The 20,584-nt window shown below is 49.0% G+C and overlaps 2 protein-coding genes across 3 annotated transcripts; one reads left to right on the forward strand and one right to left on the reverse strand.

Moving 5' to 3' along the window:
• The first annotated feature begins 11,195 nt into the window (after positions 1 to 11,195).
• LOC136517995 (transcription factor WRKY19-like) lies at positions 11,196 to 12,387 on the forward strand. The gene is made up of 3 exons (XM_066511648.1): positions 11,196 to 11,535; positions 11,636 to 11,757; positions 11,895 to 12,387. Exons 1-3 carry the CDS (start codon positions 11,281 to 11,283, stop codon positions 12,385 to 12,387), a joined length of 870 nt encoding a protein of 289 aa, XP_066367745.1. The 5' UTR covers positions 11,196 to 11,280.
• A 539-nt stretch (positions 12,388 to 12,926) lies between these two features.
• LOC136517996 (uncharacterized) lies at positions 12,927 to 17,254 on the reverse strand. 2 transcript variants are annotated; one of them, XM_066511649.1, is made up of 3 exons: positions 16,884 to 17,254; positions 13,211 to 13,228; positions 12,927 to 13,122 (listed from the first exon to the last, which is right to left on the reverse strand). In XM_066511649.1, the coding sequence occupies exons 1-3, from the start codon at positions 17,212 to 17,214 to the stop codon at positions 12,932 to 12,934; spliced, it is 540 nt and encodes a 179-aa protein (XP_066367746.1). In that variant the 5' UTR covers positions 17,215 to 17,254; the 3' UTR covers positions 12,927 to 12,931. The 2 variants fall into 2 exon arrangements, with proteins under 2 accessions (XP_066367746.1, XP_066367747.1); XM_066511650.1 differs by lacking the exon at positions 13,211 to 13,228.
• Positions 17,255 to 20,584: the final 3,330 nt, after the last annotated feature.

Genomic DNA, 20,584 nt, shown 5'->3' on the forward strand with positions numbered 1-20,584 from the left:
TTTTACACACCGGATCTAAACACCACCTAAGCATATGCTTTGACAAATGATAGTACTAGCGGCCTTGAGGTGGGAATTAATTAAAGGGGAGAAGGATCGATGAATCGTGCTGTCCCCTGTCCGTGAACTGGTCCCGGCTCGGAGGAGGAACTGCGGCACGAACATGTAGCAGTAAAAATCAGCATCTCGTTCTCGTATGAACCTGACATGATCTCAAGGACAGTCTTTGGACGACGCTACTAACGTAATAACGTAGGAGCAGGACGAGGGGAGGAGCGCAAAGTACAGAGCGCGTCGCCATCACGTACGGCCGCGTCGACCGTACGAGAGACGCCGGCCGACAACGCATTTACGGACGACGGTCCAGCTCGCGGCGGCGCATGGCCGCGCCTGCAGATCCCACGCGGCCGGCGGCCGGGCCACCGCACTGGGAAAGGAGAATGAAGCCTGGGCCCTGGCCGGCGAATGAACCGCATGCTGTTATCGTACAGGGGCCGTGCAGACCGGTTCGACCCGGTGGAGTGGAGCCCGGGCGGCCGCGGGTGGGTCGCGTGGGCGCTGGGGCGTCGTCGCCAGTAGTCACAGCCCAACTAGCAAGCAAAGCTACCTCCAATTCTCCGGTCAAACACCACGTCGTCCAACTGCAGGGTGGTGAGTGGAGACCACCAGGCGCCATCAATCGAGACCCGGCTGGCTGAAAAAAACGGCGGCCCAAGCTGACGACGGTGAAAACTTTCCAGGCGAGGCGACCAAAATCTACTCTACGTCGGAATGTCGGAGTCGCCGGGGCGAGTGCCGATGCAGACGCCGGCGTCGCTGCCCGCCTCGCCTTTTCCCTGCTGTTCCCTTAAAAAATCAAAAGGTGCTGGATCTTGTATGTATTCCTGTGTGGCTGTGGCCGTGGTGCTACTAGTCTACGGCTGGATTTAGGGCCCATTTGATAGGGCTCCAACTCTTTTAAAAATAGCTCCGACTCTAATTTCTCTGTAGGAGCAGCTTCTCTGAAAGAACAGAAGTCTTTTTGAAAACCGTTTGGCAAAACAGCTTCTCCTGTTTTTCTGGAATGGATGAAAGACATGAAATGTCTATACTACCCTTCTTAATTGACTTGGTTGCACACATGATTTATGTCTTTGATCTTAGTTTATATAATGTTTCTATGAACCAAGAATAAACATGAAAATTAAAACTAATAGATAATTAGTTGTCTACCATATCCTTCTATTTTTTATTTTCTCTTTTTTTCTTTTCTTAAATTTTTCACTTATGTTACATTTTTTCTTCTTCCCTTTTTCCTTTTTACCTTTTTTTCTTTTCCTTTTTCTTTCTATTCTCTCTCCACCTTATCCCTATTTCCCCCCACCGCACGTATTCTCCATGCGGAGTCGCGGATGCCGGACGACATCTTCTCCGAGCAACGGCGGCCTCCACTCTCTCCCCGCGTTGGCCTCCGTGCCCCTGCCCGCGCCACCTCCTCGCCCGATGGGCTCGCGTCCCCGGCGCAACCACGACCCTGCCCCGGCGGCCGTGCATCTCGGCGGCAACGGCACCCCCGCGGCCCCTGCGGCTCGCGCTCCGGCGGCCACGGCGCGGTGGCAATCACGCGCTCCGGCGGCCTACGCTCCAGTGGCCCCCTTCCTCGCCATCACGGCCGTACCTAAGCTCTGTCTCGCCGTCGCGGCCGCACCCAAGCCTCATCGTCGCAGCAGCGCTCAAGCTCCGCCTCACCGCGCTGCCCGTGCTGCGCCTTGCCGTTCGGCCACCATCGACGGACAGCCACGCACAGACAAGGGCATATCAGGATGAGGCCTCACAAGGACAGCGGTAGGAGGCGGATGGAGCTCACCTCCAGTCCGTGCGGCCTTCAGTCCGTGATGTAGAAAGAGATAAGGCTTGGTGGGGAGACGATGGCAGATTGCTGTAATTTCTTGAGAACTTTAGGGGCAAAGGAGTACCATGTCTGCTGAGTCTGACACAGGAGCCGGTGGAAGCTTGTTTTTTTGGCTCCGATCGACCTCACTCGTCTGTGAGAGCGCAAAATACGGGGATTCTTCGTGGGAGCACCCCGGCCTATACCCCTTTGGCAGCGGGAGCCGAAAAATAGCTCCAGGAGCTGGTGTAGAATCCCTACCAAAGGGGCCCTTAGTGATGATGCGCAGCACGCAGGCATGCAGCACCAGCACAGCCATGGTGATGGTGTGGACTGTGGAGCCCTGGAAGGAACCTTCTCTAGTCTAGATCATCGCTGGAGACTGGAGTGGATAGCATGCATGCATACGAGATGGAACATGATGTTATGTTGCTCTCCTCCGACTCGGTCCAACGACCGAGTCAGGTTTTGATCCCGCGTCCTGATCGGGGGCGTCCAATCGAATCAATGGTTGGTGGACTCCCGTCACGCAGCGCCATAAAAAAGAGGTAGGGGCCGAGGCACTAGATACGAGGTTCACTGCCGCCGCCACAATCCCACCTACAAACCCTAAGCTGATCTAGAGGGGGCGCTGTGAGCGACGAAAAGCGCCACTGCTTCCGCCGTCGGACTCCACTGCTGCCCTACATCGACACCATGGTCAGCTCCTCCGCCAAGCCTGCCGATGGTCGGTAATCCCTCCCCACTCCCATCCTCTCTCTCTATCTCTCTCAGTTTTAGTTCATGTTCTAGAGTTTACTATTTCGTAAATGCAAGTTTATACCCGCTAGATCTACTGCTAGTCGGTCTTAAGTTCTATCAATGGTATCAAAGCCTACCTAGTGTGCAGATCCAGATCGAGGTAGAAAACTGAAAAGAAATAAGAAGGAGATGAAAGATTTTGAATTTCTCAAACCCTAACCCTAGAAGAAAGGTCAACGAGGGGAGGGACCTACCCGGGTTTCCCTCACCGCCGGTGCTACCGCCGGCGTGCGGGAAGACTGTCGCGCTGGAAGAGAGCCGTTGGCTTGCCGGCACTCTGCGGCGCCACGTACACGTGCGTAAGGCGCAAAGGGCACCACCGCGGTGCCGCTCGACGGTGCCGTGCGCGGCTCCGGCCGCACACGTGCGCCGACGAAGGGCGCCACGGCGGCGCCGCCACCTCCTACGTCGCGTCCGCTCTTGAGACCTCGGGTGCGGCAACCATGGTGTGCAAGAAGAGAGAGAAAGGGGAGGGACGAAATGGACCTAGGGTTTGGGAGACGGTGGCCGCGAGCGGTTTTGATCTCGCGAAATCAACGCCCGTCTGTCGGATGGTTGCGGCCTGGGTGCGGGGAAGGCGCCGTGCGCGCGTGTGCAGGCGCTGCTGGGCCGCGCACTGCTGCTGCGTCGCGCGCGAGTGCCTGATGGGCTGGGCTGAATTCATAATAAATTCACTGTTGAAGTTTTATTATTTTTCAGAAACAGTTTAGATGAATTTTGTTAAGTTTTGATGTTAAATCTCTGTCAAAATTTGAATCAAAGGGACAATTTTTTTTCAGAGAGTAGATGAGTATAGTAAAATGCTTATGAAAAGTAGTTAAATTAATTTTTTATGTTTCCGCTGCAAAGTAGATGTTTATTATCTTCTAATTAAATTCAAACCAATGGAAGAATTTAATTTGAAGAACAGTTAATTTTATTTAGTAAATTATGATATTGTTATTTTTCTGACCAACGTTGATTATAGCAATATTATAATTCTGTATTCATGAGTTTTTCTATGCATTAATTCTATTTCTGTCCAACGGTGATGTAGAATTAATGTAGAATAATGTTGTATATTTTAATTTTGACCAACGTTAAATTAAGACATGCAATTATTATGTCATATTTTCTCACTATCTCTGGCGCTGTTTTCAGGACTCAACCCTATGGCATTCATCTCGCACATTCCGCCTCTTGAAGGGGGCAACTATCGTGTATGGCGAGAGAAGTATGAATTAGCACTTGCGCTGTCCGAAAATGGACCTAGTGAGGGAAGAAAATGAAACTGATGCTGATTTCATTACTCGGCAGCGAGATCATGTAGAAGTGAGAATAAAATACGATCTTGATCGTAAGAAATGGGATATTTCGAACCGCAAATGCTTGATGGTGGCTAAGTCCACTATTTCAGATGCAATAAGGGGGTCAATCCCAGATTGTGACACCGCCACTAAGTATCTCAAGAAAGTGGAGAGTTAGTTTACTGGCTCTTCAAAGGTTTATGCCAGTACCCTGATAAAAAAGTTATTCGATGAGAAATACTCTGGTGGAGGGATAAGAGAACACATATTGAAGATGAGCAACACGGCTTCCAAGCTCAAGCCAATGGATTTGGGGCTCAAGGATGAGTTGCTAATTCATTTGGTTTTTCTTCATTGCCTAAAGAGTATAAAACTTTTGTTATTAATTATAACATGTAGCTCGACAAATGGGATATTGAGAAGCTTATTGCAATATGTGTGTAAAAAAAGGAGAGGTTTAAAAGCTCACATGGTGACTCTGCTAACCATATGAAGGACAATAAAAAGAAGAATTTTAACAAAAATGTCAAACCTCAAGGGAAAGCCCCTCAGAATGACCACCATCAGAAGAACAACAATGCCAAAGTTGACAAGGATCAATGCAAATGGTGCAAGAAGTATGGACATTACCAGAGGGACTGTCCAGATTTCCTAAAGAGCCTTTTGAAGAGAGGTGAGGACTTTATTATATTCATAGATGAGTCATTGTATTTAAGTTATTCAAAATCTACTTGGTGGATTGATTCAGGTGCAACTATTCATGTTGCAAATTTATTACAGGGATTCCATACGAGGAGGACCCTGCAAAGAGGAAAAAGAAGAATTAAGGTAGCAAATAAAATTAAAGCTGAAGTTGAAGCCATTGGAGACCTCCCACTAGAAATAAATGACGGCTTTGTACTTAAGCTTTCAGATGTCCTTTATGTACCCTCTTTGTGTAGAAATTTGATAAGTGTTTCAGTTTAGACGATAATGAATATGATTGCCATTTTGGTAATGGCAAATATCAGATTGTGTTTAATAATAAGTGTGTTGGTCTTGTCTTCCAACAAGACAAGCTTTATTTGTTATCACTTTATGAGAATATGAATGCTGTGAGCACTGAGAATGAGAATGCCTCCTCGTCTATGAATGCAAGAAATAAACGAAAGAGAGTTCATGATGTATCATCGAAATTATGGCACTGCTGTTTAGGCCATATTTCGAGTGGGAGAATAGAGTGATTTATTAAGAAATCAATTCTTCCGCCATTAGAATTTTTAGATTTAGAACAATGCATTGATTGCATAAAAGGAAAGTATGTTAAGAAGATAAAGAAAGATGCTAAACGAAGCGTAGGAATTTTAGAGATAATTCACACAGACATCCGTGGTCCTTTTTTGTGAAGAGTGTGGATGGTTATTATTCATTTATAACATTCACAGATGATTATTCTCGTTATGGCTATATTTATCCAATTAAGGAAAGATCAGAAATATTGGATAGATTTAAGATATTTAAGGCTGAAGTAGAAAATTAGCACTACTTAAAGATTGAGATAGTAAGATCCGACCGTAGGGGAGAGTACTACGGTTGACACACCCCATATGGGCAAGTTTCTAGACCTTTTGTAAGGTTCTTATAGGAAAATGACATAGTTGCCTAGTACTCTACACCGGGCGAGCCTCAGCAGAATGGAGTAGCTGAAAGACGTAACCGTACCTTAATAGATATGGTGAGAAGTATGAGAAGTATGGTGAGAAATAAGACATGTTGTGTTCTTGAAGGATGATATGGTCAGGAGGAGCATGATAGCGGGAGAAGTTAATTTTGAAGGGAAGCGAGTATACGTGGCCACTCCGATGGTTCAGGAGCCACTCTTCACGCTACCTGTTGTTGCTGTACCAACAGTGCAAGACACTGTAGTAACAGCACCTGTTGTTAGTTCTCCAGTGGCAACAATGAATGAATATGAGGAACCTGTCATTCAGGATCCTATAGAACCTGTTGTCACACATAAGAAAGAGCAACAACAGCCTCATATAGAACAAGCGTCAACTAACGAAGCCTCTAGAAGGTCTCAAAGAGTCAGGAAACCAACCATTCCTGATGACTATGAAGTCTATGAATGTGAAGAATTTCAAATAAAGGGTGATCCCACCTCATTTGAAGAAGCCATGAGAAACGCTCACTCATCAAAGTGGCTTAAAGCCATGCAGAATGAAATAAGATCAATGAATACCAATGGAGTTTGGGACATAGAAACAATTTCTAAAGGAGCCAAGACAGTGGGCTGTAAATGGGTCTATAAAACTTAATATGACTCCAAAAAGAATGTAGAAAGATTTAAAGCGCGACTTATGGTGAAAGGCTTCACGCAAAGAGAAGGCATAGATTACAATGAGATATTTTCTCCAGTCTCATGTAAGGATTCTTTCAGAATTATAATGACGCTTGTAGCACATTACGATTTAGAATTACATCAGATGGATGTAAAGACGGCGTTCCTAAACGGGGATTTGGAGGAAAATGTTTATATGTTACAACCAAAAGATTTTGTTGTGGAAGAAAAAGAACGTATGGGATGCCGCCTGAAGAAATCTATTTACGAATTAAAATAAGCATCTAAGACAGTGTATTTAAAGTTTGATAGTACGATAAGAAAATTTGGGTTTCAAGAAAATGTAGAGGACAATTGCGTTTATGCAAAGTTCAAGAATAGAAAATATATTTTTCTAATCTTGTATGTGGATGACATCTTACTCGCTAGTAGTGATGTTAATCTACTACTAGAAACGAAGAAGTTCTTGTCCTCAAACTTTGATACGAAGGATCTCGGTGAAGCTTCGTTTGTTTTAGGAATAGAGATTCACCGAGATAGAAGAATAGATGTTTTAGGATTATCACAAAAAGCATATTTAGAAAAGGTTTTAAAGAAATACAGTATGTAAAATTATAGGCTTTCACCTGCTATCATAGTTAAGGAGAATAGATTTGGGGAATTTCAATGTCACATAAACCAACCAGCAGAGGAAGTTCCAGAAAGGACGTGCCTCTCTCTCTCTCTCTCTCGCCTCCAACACATACCGATCGATCACAGTACTATATGCTAATTGCTGTTAGCGATCGTTTTGGAAACTGAGAGGAGAGGCAGTCTCAGCCACGCCTGGAAACGGAATGGTTGCGTGATCCGGCATCGCAGCTCCTCCTCATGCGGCTCCTGCTTGGAATTGGATAGGGTCAGTGTCACAGAGATGTGGAGAGGCGAGAGGCGGCAATCCCTGTAGCGTGCCGTGCGTACATCGTCCCTTCGAGTTTTCCAAGAGCGATCGCGCTTCTGCGACTGCCTCTCGCTCTCTCGGCCTAAAGGGTGCCGACTTTTCTTTTCGCTTCCCTTCCGCGCTGGCGTTTCGGAGAATACCGGCCCACATGCGTAAGGCCACTTGTCCTGGATGACGCAACGAGATCCAGGCCCAGCGTCACGCGTGACGGCATGTCGACCTGGTGGTGGGGCCGCCCGGGTCAGTCTTCAGCCATCGGCAGAGGCCGCTTTCGGCACCAAAAAAAACACGAGGGGAAAAGCTCGATCAGGCGGATGAGCGCCACGACTTCAGTGAGCGGCAGCTTGCTAGCTGACAGCGGCGGCGGCGGCTGCACGGACGACACCGGGTCCGGGAGGTGGCTCCGGCGGTCCGGCCTTCTCGAAGGCTAAAATCGTATAGGCTTGGACTACCGGTCTTTTATCATTGCCGTCACTTAAAAGTTGGTGGAGGACGACGCGCCAGGACGGGGATTGCTCCCAAATCCCAAGCAATCAATGCAATGAACCGAATCTGGGCTACTGCTGCTCGTCGTACGTGTCGTGTGAAACGTAGGATGAACTGAGACATATTGGTGGCCCCCTTTCCGTGCCCGAACGTTACTTCGAGCCGGGGCAAGGGCAATCGCAGCGCCGACACGGCCGGGACACGCCCCCTGTCGAATCCCATGGGCTTGCTTCGCTGGAGCGGCATACTGCGGTTAGCTAGTTAGACATGATCGCAGTAACTGACCCCACTAAAAAAAACTAAACCAACTAGTACATATTACTAGATGGGTTCCACTTATAATTTTGTACCCACAACAACTATTACATTGGGTACGGCCATAATTTTTTTACACAGAACCCAACTCAACCCAACAAACTAACCTGAGAAATAGCTTGACATGTCGCACACTCACACTCCGGTCGAGCTCAGGACAGGGGCCAAAACAGTAGATCCGACACCGTGTTTTACGAAGCCAGCATAGCTGGGTCGCCAAGCTCTTGTGAGCTTAAGAGACCAGATGAGATGGTGTTGCTATGAATATATGATATATATGACACTAACACAGTATGGGCTATGATCTACCAGGGATGATGGTAGGAGTTGAGGGACTAAAACCATTTATATTCAATTACATGGTCAAAATATGAATGGAGTACCAATGTACATCAACCTAGGTGGAGGTGTATCAACATACCCTGTCAAGTTGTCAACACATGGAGCGGGTCAAAGTTCGTTTGAGGTAATGTTGATTCTGAACAAACTTTTGGACCTGGGCGACGCAACCCTATAAGTTCGGAAAACTAAATATCAAAATTTGGGAGTTAGGGCCCGAACGAAACTAGTATACAGGTTCAGAGATTTAGATATTCAAAATTCAAGAGTTGAGAACCCGGATGATATCACCGTGCAAATTTAGGAGACCACTAGCTTTTCGAGACCGTGCTATTATATGTTTTTCATTAAGAGAAATTATAGGTTTTATATAAACTTACCGTAATAAGCCGTAGATTACCGTAAAACCACACCAACATTATAGAACTACTCCTATTTGCTATCAACCTAAAGAACGAAGAGTCGTTCTACAAACGACACCTTTGAAAGGGACGCAAATTCAGGGACCACTAGTACTTAGGATTGGGCTAGTGAGTTGAATTGGCCCTATTTGGAAATGGTGCCAAGTCTTCTCCTGTACGATCGGCTCAGCGATCTACAAACCGGCTTGAGGTCGCACAGTTGCAGTCTTGCAGATCGCCGAGTCGATCTACGACGAAATCCAAGCTACCAAAGGAGATCTTGATGCCTAGACCAAAAGTGTCGAGGTTACCAATGTTCGTGTTGATGTCCATCCGATCTGCAAGATTGAATCTACACGCGAAATCCTCCTAGCTGATGTGCCAATTGACATAGGTTTTAGCGTCCGACAATATATTATTATTTTGCACGTAGGGGAATTAGAGAGGTAACATACAAGATACATATTTTTACTAGTTCGGGTACACGGTATCCTATGTTTAGTGGATAACAACTTCTCTATGCGACGTGTGTTCGGTTTGAAGGAGTGCTAAGTGCCAAAAATAACGATGATGTCCTACAGGAGATTCTACCCCCTCCTTATATAGTCTCGGAATAGCGTTTACATCGGCTAACCATGATAGTATATGACTACTTTCTAATTGCTAGTTTATTACGAGGAATATGAGTCGGATCCGAATGGACTGGCTTCTAAGTATATCTAGCTTATAGCTTATCTACCAAGTAATAGAGATACATGTTTGGTTTGAACCTCCTCATGGCCTGTTTGGATGAGTGTATTCACTTTAATCCATCGCCCTGTTCGCTTGGCTGATAAGCCTTGGATGAAAGTATCATTAACTGATTTGTTATGAGAGAAAAATATTATTCGTTGGTTGAAAAAGTACAAACAAAGCCTCAGTGACATGCTCGACATACCCATCCTAGTCAGGCTGTTTTGCTTGCTGCGAGAATATCCGAGGCCCATACTAACGCCACCATAGATTACCCTAAAAGCTCCAACATTGAATGAACTACTCCCATTAGCGACCGATCTGAAGAACTGAAGAACCGTGCTACAAACGACACCTTTGGAATGGCCAGCAGCTGGGTTCACCAAGCTCAGCTGTACAGGAGACCACAGACGCTAGGATATGACGGCACCATTGGGATAGGAAATCTACGGCTACGGTCTACCATATCGCCCCGATTTGACGCACCAGATTGCTCCTACATACTATACCACGGAGACGAAGCGTATCGATGATGCCGTCGCGCTCACTAGGGTTAACTTTGCCGTACGTGCCCACTGACACTCTGACAGGGAAAAGCTACGTGCAAACTTTGGCCTTGTTTAAATGCAAAAAATTTTACAAAATAGCTACTGTAGCGTTTTCGTTGTTATTTGGTAAATAGTGTCCAATCATAGTCTAATTAGGCTTAAAAGATTCGTCTCGTGGATTTCGTCTAAACTGTGTAATTAGTTTTATTTTTTATCTATATTTAATGCTTCATGCATGCGTCCAAAGATTCGATGTGACGGGGAATGTGAAAAATTTTGCAAATTTTTTTGCAAACTAAACTGGACCTTTGCTGAATTTCTGCAGGAAGCCGCCGCGAAACCACTGGCAGCCATCGCGTCACCTTCCTTCCCTCCGGCGAGGCCACACAACCGCGTCCTACGCCTGTCGCCGCTGGCACACGTGGCAGGGACTCACGCAGACAGTCACGCTCACTCGACGGCCCGACGACGCCAGGCAAACTTGCCCACCGCAGTCACGAATCTTGAGGGAAAACACGGGCGCGCTGTAGCTTGTAGCCCGTAGGCAGTAGCACACAGCACACAACCAAGGTAACCCAGCAGCGTCCGGTGGCAAGCAACCGATCGAGAGGCGTGGCCGCTGGCAGTCGCGGGGCACAGGTAATGTCCGTGGGTTTTTTCTCTGAAAGATCGCTAATGGCCGTGGTTACCACGCGGACACGCCCAAATGGGAACTCCTTGGACCGAAAGCAATGCAACTACGCAAGTGCGAGAGAATCTCCCCGGTGAAAAAGAAAGCCCGGTCGGCCGGCCGGGAATAATAGTTAGAGAGCACTAGGAGCTAGTAGTAAGCTAGCATCTAGCTAGGCCCCGCTTGTCTGCGACATGGCACTGCCAGAGTGCCAGTGCCGCACACTGCCGGACCCAGGTGACCGGCCGGGGCCCAGAACCCAAAGACCAGTCCAAGTCCTTGGTTTGAACCAGAACGCCAGTCAGAGGGGTATTCTTATTCTCTGGTTAGTCTCCACCTTTTCTTCGGTGATCGGTCTCGGTCCGGTCCAACCCGAAATGATCCCGTTTTTCGTTTTCCCAGCTTTGAACAGCATCATGCCCCGTTTTCCAACTCTATATAAGTAGCCTCTCCCCCACCGTCGCTGCCACACTCACCACCGAGCGAGAGCTCACACAGACTGCCTCTGCCTTCTCTTCTTGGCGAAGTAGCTGATCTTGCCTTCTTGGCGAAGGAGCTGAGCTGAGGACGACATGGACGGCGGCGAGAAGAGCGCGCTGGCCTCGGAGCTGGCGCAGGTGCTGGCCATGGTCCGGGAGCTGGAGGCGCGCATGGACCAGGACCCGCTCCCGGCGGGCGCGCGGGAGCTCTGCGCCGAGCTGGCGTCGTCCGTTGACAGGTCCATCCGCATCGCCAGGTCCTGCTGCGTCGACTCGCTGGCGTCCGGGGCCGGCAGCCCCCGCAGCGACGGCGGCAATGCCACCGCCGCCCAGTCCAAGAGGAGGCAAGTCGATCGATCTTGTTTCATCGGAGTACTACTGTAACAAACATGCGAGTAGCAAGCAGAGCATGACTTGGCAATCCGATCGATGTGTGTACCGCAGGAAGGGGACGCCGTGCGTGAGGAGGCAGCTGCGGACGGCGTCGGTGCAGGACGCGGCGGCGCTGGACGACGGGCTCAGCTGGAGGAAGTACGGGCAGAAGGACATCCTGGGCGCCAAGTACCCCAGGTCAGCACGCACACGTCACGCCCCACACGTCACTCCCTCGTTCCCTTGCACTGTTGCACCAGACGACTCCTTGACTAACCGACGGCGCAGATCGAGCGACGCTGACACGTGTGGGGTGGGTTGCAAATCGATCGCAGGTCCTACTTCCGGTGCACGCACCGCCACTCGCAGGGCTGCCTCGCCACCAAGCACGTGCAGCGCGCCGACGGGGACCCGCTGCTGCACGACGTCGTGTACCACGGCGCGCACACGTGCGCCCAGGCCGCGCACCCCAGCGCCCAGCAGCTGCGGCAGGAGCTGCAGCTGCAGCCAGGGCACGGGCACGGCGCCCACGAGGACCAGGACCAGGGAGCCTCCACGCCCGCGCTGGAGACCGAGTGCTTGCGGGCCGGGCTGCTAGAGCCCACGACGCCATACTCGTTCGCCTCCGCGGCTGCTGCCGGCGCCGGCGCCGACTTCGCCGGCTGCTTCCCGCTCCTCTCGCCGACGGCCTTGGACTGGCAGCTGAGGAGCAGCCACCCGGCAGGCAGCCTCGGGGTCGGCATCGGCATGGAGTTCGAGACCCAGTTCGAGGAGCTGTTCACCAATGCAACGGAGCCCTTTCAATGGGACCTGTATGCGGACAATTAGATGGGGGTATCTGCAGTCAATACATATATATGTGCAGCATGTACGGTAGCTTGTCTTACCGAATTCCGGCATTAGTATTAGCTTCAGAGTAGACTAGAGTGTAGTAATCTTCTGCTACTATCAACAGCTGGGTCCATGCAAATCATGATAACACAACTTCAAGATGATATGAACTACCGGACAAAGCCCCCCAAAAAACGTTGTACCCAGCAGGCTATCTGAATCTAAATATAGCAGCAAAGATTCAGACCAGGTAATCATGTTGAAGCACTCAGAATCAGAATGTGAATAATTATCCCAATGGATGTTGTAGTACCATTGCCTATTACACGCTGGACACTGCAACTACTCAGAATAGCGTAACTGGAGACTACAACTACACAGAAATGCGGTAAATATACATTGTTTTTTCTCAGCATATGCACAAAGCAGATTTGCCAGATTTTTTTACACCCAAAACCTCGTTACTAACTAGTTGAGCAGAACAAGAAATACACGCACTCCTAGTTACTGAATGCACCATCAGGGGTACTGATAGACCTATCTAGACAGAACTTTTTTCTTTACTGTCTTGAGAAGCTTCAGAAATCCTCCCATTCGCATCCTCTTCCTCCAGCTTCCTCAAGGCTCCCCTCAGCCCCAAAACGATCAATAGATTGGTAAGAGTAAGTAGCGATTCCGCGCTCCCGTGCAGCCAGTCAACATTAGATAGCGACGTTCCGTAATGAACTTTTGCTGCAATGGATATCATTGTATCAATAAGTGCACACGGTGTGTATAAGCAAAGAATATAAGGATGGTGAAAATTTTATGGCACAATTACCATAAATCCCAGCAGGTACTGCTCCAGGGATAAAAACCGGTGCATGAAACAACATGGAAACAATTAATTGCACTGACATAATGTTCTGCTAGACAGCTAAATAGTCAGAAACAAAACATTACTAAACTCAAGAGGGCTATGCGTAGGAATTACAATTACACTATACAAAATTTGAAATGTCAGACGACTTGCAAGGATCACTGTGACCTTGGAATCAATTGGTCCGTAAGCTCCAATCACTAAACTAATTCAGTTTCAGGTTGCTTCCTTCTGTAGAACTTTAGAGCTGACTACACATCTCTCTGTAGTTAAAGCTGCATAGAAAATCTCTTCGCGTGACTTCTCCCCGCCTAGCCATCTAACGACACTGGAATAATGGCCAGAAAGCGAAGACTCTCCAAAAAGGAAAAGGTCGAAGATATTTGTTTCAATTAGTCCATTTTAAGACTACTGATATTTTATCTGTAACCTCAAGAATAAGAAAGTTAAAGATTGGTCTTTGTTCTAATACTCACTGTTTATTTGTTTCAATTGGTCCAGACTACTGGTATTTTTATCTGTTGTAACATCAAGAATAAGAAAGTTAAAGATTGGTCCTCTGATTATTCTAATGCTCAGTTGCTCACTGTTTATTTCTTTCAATTGGTCCATATGTAAGACTACTGGTATTTTTATTTTGTTGCTGAGGCTTGTATGAATGCATGTCTTTCACAAAAAAAAAAGAATTTAAAGCAAAGCAACAATAGCAGTACAGCACCAATCTTCACCATCATATGCCTCACCTGATATTAAATATTTCGCTTTAGGATCCACAAACTTTTCTAAAAGAGGTATACTGGAGCAAAAGCCTATGTGATCATATATGAGCAAGCCACTGAGATGTTCAGTTCCTTTTAGACTAATTTATCCATTCTACATAGTGTTCAACCACTAATATCTGTAACAACTTCACAATGATCTAACTGTGGAAGTGGAACTTTAGCAAATGTACCTGACAGACAGATAATTCCCTCACAGTTTCGCTGAGGCTTGTATGAATGCATGTCTTTCACAAAAAAAAAAAGAATTTAAAGCAAAGCAACAATAGCAGTACAGCACCAATCTTCACCATCATATGCCTCACCTGATATTAAATATTTCGCTTTAGGATCCACAAACTTTTCTAAAAGAGGTATACTGGAGCAAAAGCCTATGTGATCATATATGAGCAAGCCACTGAGATGTTCAGTTCCTTTTAGACTGATTTATCCATTCTACATAGTGTTCAACCACTAATATCTGTAACAACTTCACAATGATCTAACTGTGGAAGTGGAACTTTAGCAAATGTACCTGACAGACAGATAATTGCCCTCACAGTTTCATATAACTTCTCTTTTTTGAGGTCAACACCGGGGGGGGGGGGGGGGGGGAAAGGCCTCCCCATCTGAGTTTTTTCATTCCACAGATGCCGGCATAGCCGGGGGGTGGAAGGGCATTGGCGCCAATCCAATTACAATGAGTTTGGAAGAACGGGGGGGGGGGGGGGGGGGGGGGGGAGGTGTGAGATGGGAGATTACATATCCATGATCGATCTCCAAAACGCTCTCAGAGCGTTATCTTTCAAAGGCAAGCGGCAGCTCCAGGACCTGATTGCCTCTCTGCAGGCCGTGATGAGCCTGTTCAGGTCGGGGGGAGGCTGCGGAACACGACGTCGTGTCGATGCTTCTAGAGCTCCCAGCAGTAAAGTAGTACCAGGGGGCTCACCGCAGAGGGTGGAACGTGTGGTGGCGGGGACGTCTTCCAAAGCTCAGTGACCGGGGCGATCAGGCTTGGTTGCCATCCAATGCGTCTCCAGAAGGCTTTAGCGAACGGGCACCCAGAGATGATGTGATCGGCATTTTCATCAGCGCCCACAGGTTGTCTCCTGTAAGATGTTCTTGCGACGGAGGGCTGTCTTGCACTGGATGCGATCCTTGGTCAGGACCCAACCGAAAAACTTGACGCGAGGGGGTGGGGGGGCGGCGAAGCTCCGCCAGATGAAGTCGAAGGAGGGGCAGGTTTGGTCACCACGCATTGACGCCTTGTAGATGAGCCCAGACCAGAGCCGGTGGTCCGGAGTTTCGAAGCAGCACCGGTGCTCGTCCGGCCTCTCCGAAAGCTCGACGTCGATCAGGAGCAGACTTAGGTGCTCCAGCTCCTCAGTAGCTTGGGTGGAGAGGTGGCGTTGCACCATGTTCCTCACCGCGTACGACGTCGTGCACGGACGTTGCAGCCCCCGTCACATGACTGTGGAGAGCCGGCATGAGGCCTGCAATGGGGCATCCAACAGCCAGGTGTCCTTCCAGAAATCCGTGTTGCGCCCATCGCCCACAGTGACTGTCGTCATTTTTTGGTATGCTGGGAAGAGTTGCCGTAGAGCCGTCCAATGAGCTCTGGCGAGGTTGCCCCCCAGGTCATGGAGCGTTGCTTGGGTGGCCACCCAGCGTGCCCAGGCCGAGCAGCCTGGATGGTGTAGGCGATTAATTAGCTTGAGTAGCAGGGCGGCATTTTGTGTCTCCAGCCGCTTGACGCCCAGGCCACCATCCTCCTTCAGCTCGCAGACTTCTTCCCACGCGATGAGGCATTGGGCTCCCGACGTTCGGTCAGTGCCCGACCACAGGAAAGCTCTGCGCTTGGCGTCAATTGCTGCACAGACCCCCGGCGGCAGGAGCATGGCACCCATGGCGTACGTTGGCAGACTGCTGAGCACGGCATTGACGAGGACCACGCGCCCGGCAGAGAAGCTTTCCAACCGGCAAGGTACCTGTCCACTTTGGCGATCAGGGGCGCGAAGGCGGACAGTTGCAGCTTGGTATTGGACAGAGGCAGCCCCAGGTATGTCTGTGGAAAGCTCCCTCGCCGGCAGTGTAGGATGTTCACCAGGTCATTCACACGGCCCTCATCCACATTCATGGGAGTGACGGTGCTTTTGGTGAAGTTGATGGCGAGGCCCGTGGCCGCGGCGAAGCTGTCTAACTCTTCAGTTGTTGAGCGGAACCAGAGTCTGCTCGGACAACGACAATGGTGTCATCGGCGTATTGGAGCACAGCACATGGCCCGTCGTCGGAGAGGGGGTGCCGGATGGCCCTGTTGTTCTTGATCAGCGTCTGAAGGACGTCGGCGACAAGGAGGAACAGGTACGGCGAGAGGGCATCACCCTGCCGCAGCCCTCGTCCACAGGTGATCCATGGTCCTGGCACCCCATTGACCAAAACCGCAGATTTTGATGTTTCAAGCAGGGCCTTCATCCACCGAATCCATTTGTCTGGGAACCCTCGGGCACATAGGATTTGCAGCAAGCTCTCCCAATTGACGGAGTCGAACGCCTTGGCAAAGTCAAGCTTGACGACAAAAGCCTGGCATTAAATTTTCATGTACGTTTCTGTAGACAAGCTAAGTACGGATATACTAAAATCACCAACTTGTATGTTAGAGTGCACTTAACAGAACAATAAAACAAGTTATAAGAACATTACTACTACAATTGGCAAAAGCACAACTTGTGCATCAGTGTACCACCATCCCATTTGCATAGCAGGTGCAATCAAGGTGTGAGGAATTATTACACAACACTACGTTTGGGATTTGGCCAAATGCAGACGTGCAAAACTAGAGTAGGGATGGGGATGGGGATGGGATCAGTAACGCGTACTGGTGGCGCCGACGAAGGCGAGGAGGAAGTAGAAACCAAAGAGCGTGAGCCCGGGCGCGGTCTTGGACCTGGTCATGAAGTAGAGGAAGCCCAGGTAGGGGAAGAGCGAGACGGCGAAGAGCTGCGACGCCACGCTCTGGGAGTCCATCGTCGGCGCCCACGGGTCCACGGGCAGCAGCCCGCACCGCACCACCCCCGCTCTCCTCGGCGCCCTTGGCCTCGTGCTGCGGCGAGTGCGCCCAATGCCATAGCCTCCGCCAAAGGTCGCCGCGGGGAGCCGCCGCGACCGTGCGCACGGGCACGGCGGCGCGGCGCAGGTGGTAGCCAGCATTTGGGCGTGGTGGGGATCAGGGGGTGGGTGCTTTGCCGAGTTTGGGTGGCTCCCGTTGGTCCCCGGATGATGATGCACCTAAATGGAAAAGGGCAACAGTAGTCCAGGACTCAGGACGAGCCTTTCAGCCCAGTAAAGCTTCAGAGTGGGCCGTGGGTCCATGGGCTGGAAAAAAGCATCACGCGCCGCATCCCTCGTACAGTGTCGTATTCTGATTTTCCTCCTCAATTACCGAGTCGAATTCCAATAAAAAAAAATACAAAGTTGAATTTGTAACCAGCTTCAATTTTTGAAAATCGTTTGTTTTTGCACTAAGACGGATTTAGACAACGGTTTTATGTAATGGGATGACACGTCAGCAACACCCCGTCAGTTGTGAGGCGTAAATCAGACTTCATTGATAGTTGATGTTTAATAAGTGTTAAAATTGTGTCGGTTTAATTTTTTATTGATTTAAGTTTCGTCAGTTATAAAATTGTTAAAAATACTCTAATTTTTTGGTACAGATATAATACAAAAGAAATCAACTAGATGGCCAGATTCGTCAAGTTTCCATAGTTTGGTGGTCAGCGACGATGTTTGATTTTTGAGTTAAAATCGGAATCTCGCAACGATCAAAACGGATTACTCCATTTTTCAAACAATGGACAACCGGATGTGAATGTCCACCCGCCGTGTAGGTGTAGATGTGGTAGATTCGATGGCAGGAGGGAGATAGAGAGATACCGATACGTCCAGATATCGTCCAGCATCACGGCCAACTGCGGTTAACTACTTTCCATGATTGGGTTAGAAACATGTTACTCTCAGTCACCATCTAAACGAGTAAATTGCACGCCAGCGTGCAATTGATGCTCCTCATGTCAAAAAAACTGTGGTGTGGTGGTTGGTGCACTATATCTAGCCATTTTAACCAATTTAATTAATGACGGCACGTCAAATACCATACCATCACAAGCTACTATTGCTCGTTCTTTTCTATATGTCATATTAGCTTGTCAAATATTACTGTTTTTGACCACCTTTAAAAAAATATATAGTTTCACAACATATAAGTTACGGAATATATATTATCAAAGTATTTTTATAGCTAAAACATAAATCTTATATCATAAATTTATTTTTTTAAACGATGGTCAAAGATATTATTAATTACCATTTGATTTAGGACAAAGGTGGTAGGACGAATATTTGCGCATGATCGGCTACGACGCGAAATGCGTTGAGTTGATCTTTCACGGAGCGTCCACGTCCATTCCAGTTCCAGGGTGGAAATTAACTGATTAGCTGAATTGGAACTAGGAGATTCCCAGCTGAATCTAGCGTGATCTAGATGGCTCGATTATAAACATGGCAGGCAGTAATCGTCAGGGTTCCCGTGGCGCTAGCACGAATAATGGCCGTGGACCGGGCCAAGGAGGCGGCGGCGGAGCACAAGAAGCCGGCGGCGCAACCGCCGTGGCCGTGGGACTGCGGGACCCCGCTGTACGACGCGTTCGAGCTCGCGTCGGTGCACCGCGTCCTCGACACCCACCTGATGGCGCTGCCGTTCCCGCGGCCTCCGAGGCGCGACGACGCCGACGACGCGGCGGTCCTGGCCGTGGCCGTGGCGAAGAGGGCGACCGCGCGGAGCCGCCGGCGCAGGCGGAGCGCCGTGGGCGTGGCCAAGGCCGCGACGCGGACGGGCAAGGCGGTGCTGCGCTCCTTCATCTGCGGGTCGGTGGCCTGTGGCCGGAGGCTGTGACTGCGAGGACGCACCAGGAGCCCGCCCGGCGCCCGCCGGTCGTGTTCGCGCGAGCTGCCACAGCTAGCCCGCTGCCTGGTACTGCTACGGCTACGGCGTCCGTGTCGCGCTGCTGGGAGCAGGTGGAGCGGAGCAGGGCGAGCGGGCCGGTTTGGATTGGAATGATTTGGATGGAGATGGTTGGACAAAATGTTACTGTCCATCTTCAAGTTAGATTTCCATTGCCATCGGTTCCTTTTTCTTTCAGACTCGTTTCGTTTTCAGTTCGTCGTGTTGACAGCGTGCGCGATTATGCCGGTTAGCTTCGCTGAAAAAAAGCCGAAATACTCTTTCGGCTGATTTGTTGGGAGAGAAAAGCACTGTTCCAGCTAAAAAAACAAGCTGAAAAAGACGGATTATATTAATTGTCAGCGAACAGTGACGAAAATACCTCGTAATAGTAATTCTTAACTCATAAGCTACTTTCAGTTCTATGTACACTACACTCCTACGCAAACTGACGTCTCAAATAAAGTTCAGTGAATCGATCTGCTGCCTACTGCGCGAGCTTGTGTAAGGGCCATTTTGGCGGCCATTTTGGCAGCGGATCGGATTCAGCTCCTCCCAAAATAGCTTCGGAACCGGGGTTTCTCTAAAGTAGCTAAAGCACTTTTCAAAAACGATTAACAAAACGGAGAGGAATCGCTCCACATTCCTGTTGGCTTCAGGGACGGACGAAACCATTTTCACCGGCTCTAATAACTCCGTATGGATTCAATGACACGACAGCCATCTCAAACAGCGGCCGCCGAGCGCTGGTGATGGATGTATGTATACAGCCCAGGTCTTGTCTTCATTCTAGTCGTTCGTTCAATCAGTAGCGCTTCAGACGTTCATTCAGAGAAAAGGTCCAACAACGGTGGTTGGGAGTTCGGAGTTAGGAGCTCAGAAGAACGAGCAGGTGGTATTCAGTATTCACACCGGAGACAGCCATTAGCCCATGGCCGTATACTTAAGGCACTAGCTTCACTTCCGTTTCAAATCATAATTGACTGTACTTTCAGTGGGGGGGAAAAAGAGAAAAACTACAGTTTCAGAAGAAATGCAGCTCGCCAGTGCTTTTCAGACTGGGTGACGGATGGATCTTGTCATGGGTGGTAGATGGATGCTTGAATTTATCGGTCATGGTACAATATTTTCTCTCACAATAAATTAACGAACAATACTTTTTATTAGATTGATCTCCACCCAGTTGACCCAATGGCCAATTGGACCCTTGATCCACGCCCTGATCAGGAACGAACAACCGTTCTCCTGACTGATGGGCCCCCGTCGCATAGCGCTATAAAGAGGAAGGTAGAGACCGGGGCACAAGGTACGAGGTTCACTGTAGCCGCATGTTCCCCACCGATGTCCTAACCCTAGACCGATCGAGAAGGTGCGCTGTGAGCGACGAGAAGCGCCATTGCCTTCATCGCCGCCATTGGACCACGCCTCCACGTCGCTGCTACGTCATCGGCGGCGCTATGGCCGCGACACTACGTTGGATGAGGTACATCAGCAAGTTCTTTGTCCAGTTAAGTTTTACCCCTTAGACCTACGCCTAGATGATCCTATCAACGTTGTCAATAGTATCAGAGCGAGGTT

Source organism: Miscanthus floridulus, chromosome 17 (assembly GCF_019320115.1).
Source record: "Miscanthus floridulus cultivar M001 chromosome 17, ASM1932011v1, whole genome shotgun sequence".
NCBI lineage: Eukaryota > Viridiplantae > Streptophyta > Magnoliopsida > Poales > Poaceae > Miscanthus > Miscanthus floridulus.

What these genes read in the sequence shown, in the direction of transcription:
- LOC136517996 (XM_066511649.1), bottom strand. Translation starts at nt 17,214, where the DNA reads ATGCTGGCTACCACCTGCGCCGCGCCGCCGTGCCCGTGCGCACGGTCG.
- LOC136517995 (XM_066511648.1), top strand. Translation starts at nt 11,281, where the DNA reads ATGGACGGCGGCGAGAAGAGCGCGCTGGCCTCGGAGCTGGCGCAGGTG. An exon ending in CCCAGTCCAAGAGGAGGCAA is followed by an intron (nt 11,536 to 11,635) that starts GTCGATCGATCT and finishes TACCGCAGGAAG; the next exon opens with GGGACGCCGTGCGTGAGGAG. An exon ending in CTGGGCGCCAAGTACCCCAG is followed by an intron (nt 11,758 to 11,894) that starts GTCAGCACGCAC and finishes AATCGATCGCAG; the next exon opens with GTCCTACTTCCGGTGCACGC.